At 49.6% G+C, this 6,347-nt stretch overlaps 1 protein-coding gene across 2 annotated transcripts; it reads left to right on the top strand.

Moving 5' to 3' along the window:
• The first annotated feature begins 2,236 nt into the window (after window positions 1-2,236).
• On the top strand, window positions 2,237-6,313 carry LOC118755629. 2 transcript variants are annotated; one of them, XM_036490455.1, is made up of 2 exons: window positions 2,237-6,233; window positions 6,287-6,313. In XM_036490455.1, the coding sequence occupies exon 1, from the start codon at window positions 2,263-2,265 to the stop codon at window positions 5,047-5,049; it is 2,787 nt and encodes a 928-aa protein (XP_036346348.1). In that variant the 5' UTR covers window positions 2,237-2,262; the 3' UTR covers window positions 5,050-6,233; window positions 6,287-6,313. Both variants share the same exon structure in this region, with proteins under 2 accessions (XP_036346348.1, XP_036346349.1).
• Window positions 6,314-6,347: the final 34 nt, after the last annotated feature.

Raw genomic sequence — 6,347 nt, forward strand, 5'->3', positions numbered from 1 at the left:
CGAAAAAGGTGTCGGACGACGAAACCGGGCAGGCTGTACTTCGGCTGGCGAAGTGCAGATATCAGGATTGCTACTCAGCATACTTGACGTGCGGCGCATTGATGGGAGAGACGGCTCATAACCTGACGTTCACGCAGCAAAGTAGTTCGACAGTTAATCCGGTAAATCGCGAGATTGAACCCCCAGCCCGCTTGAGTATCCATTTACCTCCATGTGACACAGAAATTTTTTACGGTGATTACATGTCGTGGCCATCTTTCCGCGATTTGTTTACGGCAATTTATATTAACAATTCGCGTTTGACCCCGGTAGAGAAATTGTACCACTTGAATCAAAAGACCCGTGGTGAAGCGAAAGATATCGTAAAAAAATCGCCTTTGACTAACGACGGTTTCGCGACTGCTTGGCAAAATTTATCCGACCGCTATGAAAATAAGAGGATAATGGTTAATAGCCAATTAAAAACGCTCTTTAACCTACCATCGGTAACGAGTGAACGCGGGACGGAAATTAAAAATTTACAGCGGGCAGTTAATAATTGTATATCCGTTTTAGAAATGTACGGGATTGATATTGAGAACTGGGATGCGATCTTTGTGTTCTTAGTATCGAGTCGGTTACCGGATACCACGCTGGCGTTGTGGGAACAAGGCATTGTGAGAAAGGCGGAAATTCCAAAGTGGGAGGAATTAGACAGCTTTCTCACAAGTCGGTTCCAGACGTTAGAAACGGTGTCCGATATCCGAAGTGCACGCGCAGTAAAGCCTGTACCTAATCGCCAACCCGCAGCGACGTACGAAAGGAAGGTATCGGCACACCACGGTCAGTTTTCGCAGCCCGCATGCAGATTATGCCCCGAACAATCTCATGCTCTAAAGGGCTGCCCCAAATTTCTGGCAATGAAAGTTGAGGATCGCCTCAACTTAGTCAGAAAGCACAATTTGTGTATGAACTGCCTAGCGCATTCACACATCGCGAAGGATTGCAAGAGTCCGTTTAATTGTTGGAGCTGTCACCAGAGGCATCATTCACTATTACATCGAACTTTAGCTCCACAGAAGGCCAACTCTTCGCAACAGCGACCCCCCCCGAGGAACAAGGACTCACGATCTGAGCAACCCCCCGCAGGCACCAGCAATGTGCAGGCGCTTTTTGCGGCGAGCAACCGGAACATTCTTTTAGGTACTGCTATGGTGAACATCTGCCACTCAGGAGTTAACTATGAGGCCAGAGCCCTACTGGATTCTGGATCAGAGGGAACTTTCATCACGGAGCGACTACAGAGACTCATCAGGCTGCCAACGCGTGCGGTTGATACGCAGGTATCGGGCATAAATGCCACGGTATCGGCAAATGTGCGAAAAGTCGCGCATCTGGCTATAGGTTCTCCTATAAACCCCCCAGTTTAGAATCGAGGCAAGAGGTCTGGTTCTACCCCAATTAACAGGAAACCTCCCGAAGTTTACAGTGGATCAAGGGCATCTTGATTCACTGCCCCCCTTACGGCTAGCCGATGTCAATTTTTACAGGAGTCAGCAAGTGGACCTAATTCTCGGAGCGGATGTTTACCCAGCAGTCATAAGGGACAAGGTCCAAAGTAATGTTCTGGGGTCACTCGTAGCGCAGGAAACGGTGTTCGGCTGGATTTTGACGGGACCAATACCACCAACGACCACGAGGAGTTTCACTACTTCTGTGTCTTACGGCGCAGAAACTCCAACCCCCCAGCTAACTCGGTTTTGGGAGTTAGAAGAAGTTTCCACCAAAAGGAAAATTACCCCCGAAGATGCGTTTTGTGAGGAGTTGTACGCTAAGACGACCACGAGGAATGAGCAAGGACGGTATGTGGTGGCTCTACCTTTTCGTCGGGAATTCCCAGACGAAATTAACCTCGGCCTTTCAAGGACTGGAGCAGCACGGCAATTCTTGCGCAGCGAGGCCGGTTATATCAGGAAACCGGAGTTGAAAACGGAATACGACCGGGTTCTGAAGGAGTACATCGAGCTCAACCATATGTGCCCCGTGAGGAAAACAGCGCAACAACCAGCACACAGGCCATACTACTTACCACATCACGCCGTCGTGAAACCGGACAGCATAACAACGAAGGTGCGAGTGGTGTTTAACGCGTCTTGTCCCACGTCAAATGGAGTCAGCTTAAATGACATATTATACCCCGGGCCTATTCTGCAAGCGGATTTGGTTTGCTTACTTTTAAAGTGGCGCTTATTCAAATACGTATTTAATGCAGACATCGAGAAGATGTATAGGCAAATTATGCTCCATCAGGAGCATACCCCATTTCAAAGAATTCTTTTCAGAGAATCCCCGGACGAAGAAATTAAGGATTACGAACTTAAGACCGTGACGTTTGGAGTAAACTGCGCTCCATATTTGGCAATAAGGACGCTACACCAGCTCGCAGATGATGTGAAAACGAGATTTCCACTGGCAGCAAAGATTTTGAAGCAGTATATGTATGTCGATGACGTCCTAGCTGGAGCCCACGATTGCACAACTGCAATACAAATGAGAGATGAGGTAATTGAAGCTCTTAACACCGCCAGCTTCCCACTAAGAAAGTGGACTTCGAATTGTAAGAAGATTTTGGCAGGACTACCCAAGGCGCACATATACAAGGAGAATTTCCTGGAGCTTGACGACATGAGTGAGACAAAAATGTTGGGAATCCGTTGGAACGCGGTACATGACATGTTTCACTTCACAGTACAGCCGATCCCCCGGAAGCAGGAGTATACCAAGCGAGAGGTTTTATCCTGCGTAGCAAAATTGTTCGATCCAGCTGGATGGCTCGGACCAATTGTAGTGGTGGCAAAGATCTTCATGCAGGAGATCTGGCTAACCAAAATAGACTGGGATGACAGTCTACCCCGAAATTTACTGCTACGTTGGGAGACCTTTCTGGATAACTATGAGCATATCCAGAAGATAAAAATCCCCCGATGGACCCATTTTACGCCATGGGACGAAGTGGAGTTCCATGGATTCTGCGATGCCTCTGAAAAGGCATATGCAGCCGCACTATATATTAGGGTACGCGATCGCGCATCAAACAATGCGCCCCACATAAACTTGTTGGTTGGTAAAACAAAAGTAGCACCAGTAAAAACGGTGTCTCTCCCCCGGTTAGAGCTCTGCGGAGCATTATTACTGGCCGAACTAATTAATACTTTTATTCCGCAGTTTGAAGTCACGCAGCCAGTAATATACAAATGGACCGACTCCACGATCGTACTCTCGTGGCTTAGGAAACCGGCATGTACATGGACAACGTTTGTAGCTAACAGAGTCGCAAAAATTGATGAGCTGGTTGGAGTGTCAGGGTGGAACCATGTGGACTCTGCTGATAATCCAGCGGATCTTGGCAGCCGAGGCGTGTCCCCCCAGGATTTACTCGCAAGCACTCTGTGGTGGTATGGACCTAAGTGGCTGGAGCAAGATTCATCTACTTGGCCCCACCAAGGCAATAGAAATCCATTAGAAACCGACCTGGAGCAAAAACCGGTACGGGCTCATGCGGCAGGCATCTCCGAGGAAATGGACATTCTGGAGCGATTTTCAGACTTCTCGCGAGCCATGAGAGTAATTGCGCGAGTTTTCCGATTTTTTAGAAAAACTCATCCGGTGCATAAGTTGGCCGCTAGTGACGAGACAGACGAAATAACCTCCGATGAAGTAAAGCAGGTAAAATGTCGTCTCATCCTTATTGCACAGAGGCGTCACTACGCAGATGAATACAGGGCCATCATCGCTTCAACGCCAATCAACGCGAAAAGTTCACTTCGCGCTCTCAACCCCTTCCTCGACAGGAACGGAGTAATGAGGGTAGGAGGACGACTGGCGTTAACGAACATACCTTACAGTGAACGGTATCCAATAATTCTCCCGTACGACTGCCAGTATTCAAGATTGCTCGTAAAATTCACACATCTGATTTCCTTGCACGGAGGAAACCAGCTCATGTTGAGAATTTTGCGGTCCGAATACTGGATAGTGCGAATGAAAAACGTGATTAAAAATTCAGTTCATAACTGTAAGGTCTGTGTTATTTACAGAAAGAAGGCGCGGGAGCAGTTGATGGCAGCGTTACCACCGGAACGGACTGAGGTATCCAGACCCTTCACCAACACTGGAGTCGACTTCACCGGGCCCTTTGAGATAAGGAGTTTTACGGGTCGAGCTTGTCGTATTACCAAGGGCTATGTCTGCGTTTTCGTCTGTTTTGCGACAAAGGCAATACACTTGGAGGCCACCAGCGATTTGTCCACCGCCACATTTTTAGCAGCTTTTGCGCGTTTTGTGTCTAGACGCGGCTGCCCGCAAAATATGTATTCGGACAATGGAACCAATTTTGTAGGGGCGAATAAGGCATTGCAACAGGATTTTAAGCTCTTTGTCACTGCAGCGGCCAACAGCACAACTCAGACATACGCTCATCAGGGCATTACGTGGCATTTTATACCTCCAGGAGCACCTCACATGGGAGGGCTCTGGGAAGCGGGGGTAAAAAGCTTCAAGATGCATTTCAGGAAGGTAGCGAACAACATGCGTTTTACCATTGAGGAGCTCTCCACGCTTCTGGCAAGAATCGAATCTTGTCTTAATTCACGACCAATCAGCCCCATCTCGGAAGACGCGGAATCAATGGAACCTTTAACCCCAGGACATTTTTTGATTGGCACCCCGCTACTGGCACTCGCTGAACCCGAAATTAACGAGAACCCGATGTCTATTGTCAACCGGTGGCAAAAGATCAAGGCGATTCACCAGACATTCTGCAGAAGGTGGAAAGCAGAATACCTGAAGGAATTGCAGAAGAGAGTGAAATGGCACTCCCCCCAACGAAACCTCGAAGTTGACGATCTAGTCGTCGTCAAAGAGGATAACCTTCCCCCAAATGAATGGCGACTTGGCAGAGTAATTAGGGTCTTTTCAGGTCAGGACAGCCGAGTACGAGTCGTAGAAATACGAACGGCACGCGGAATTATAACTCGACCAATTGTAAAATTGGTACTTTTGCCAGATTGACAAAACAAAATAATAATCGTATCTCTCTTTACAGAACTCAATAACGCAAAATGGTACGTGCAACCAAGAGCAACACCCAAGCTAACAAGGGCCAATACCGCTGCCCAGTGTGCCGCAGCAACCACCGCCTGGCTTTTTGTCGCGAGATGCGCAGGATGGAACCGGCCGAGAGACTGCGTGCTGTCCTCGTGCACCGCCACTGCGCCAACTGCCTGTCGCCGCATCACACGGCGAAGAATTGCGCATCGCCCCGAAAATGTGAGCATTGCCGAGACCGGCACCATAGCCTTCTCCACCTGGGCGAGGCGCCCCGAGATGAGGAAGACGTGCTACTGGGATTGGTCGAGCCAGAGATCCGTCAGCGACGACCGTTCCGCCCGTACACCATCCGGCCATTAGCCGAAACAAGCGACGAAGGTGAGGTGCTGGAAATCGACGCCGATGAAGAAGACCTCCAACAAGCATTGGGGGATGATCCCGAGCTTAGTGCACCGCCGGCATTCAGACCTGCTCTGTCGGGTGTCCGGTCGGTAGTGCAGCGAGCCCCAGCAACGAGGTCGAAGCGCCGAGGCGCACACCGACGCCAACGGCGATCCCAGCAACAACCCCACCGCCGTGGTGTGAGAGACGCCCGAGACCGGATTACGGGCACGGCCCGTAGCGCTCCTAGGCTATCTGTCCTCACACCCACAGTAGCGGTTAAGGTAATGACCCGAGGGAGGACGCAAGTAGTGCGCGCCATCGTCGACCCAGCACAGCCCAGGTCGACAATATCGCTTCAGCTGGCACGCCAACTTCGAGTTTTGCCACAGGGCTATGCAGATGTGTGCAGGCTCACGCTCAAAGGGTGGCATGAAAGGCTGGATATTTGCGCCGACGTGCAACCACGCCTCTCTCGGGTAACCCCCCCTCGCACGCTGGATGCCAGGATTACCAACGAGTTCGACAATTTTCGGCTGGCCGACCCGGGCTTTTACAAATCTAGCGCCGTATCACTAGTCCTAGGAGCCGAAATATACGCAATGATCCTGCGTCCGGGACTCATGCCAGCCACCCCCACTCGACCAACGGCACAGAACACAATGTTCGGGTGGATGATCTCGGGAGGCACCATCTATTAGTGGACTACCAGAAGCAATTGGCCTGAAATCCAAAAAATGAATTTTTTAATGAATTTATGAATTGTAAATAGCAAAATGAAATAGAAAAAAAAATGAATTGTAAATATCTAGTTAAGTTTATTGCAGCGACACTGCAAGGCGGGCGGCATGTTTACGCTAGCCCCCCTTCACCTTAAG

This window comes from Rhagoletis pomonella, unplaced genomic scaffold (assembly GCF_013731165.1).
Source record: "Rhagoletis pomonella isolate Grant_MI unplaced genomic scaffold, Rhpom_1.0 Rhpom_scaffold_06869, whole genome shotgun sequence".
NCBI classification, from domain to species: Eukaryota; Metazoa; Arthropoda; class Insecta; order Diptera; family Tephritidae; genus Rhagoletis; species Rhagoletis pomonella.

Coding starts and splice junctions, on each gene's coding strand:
- LOC118755629 (XM_036490455.1), top strand. CDS start 2,263: ATGTATAGGCAAATTATGCTCCATCAGGAGCATACCCCATTTCAAAGA.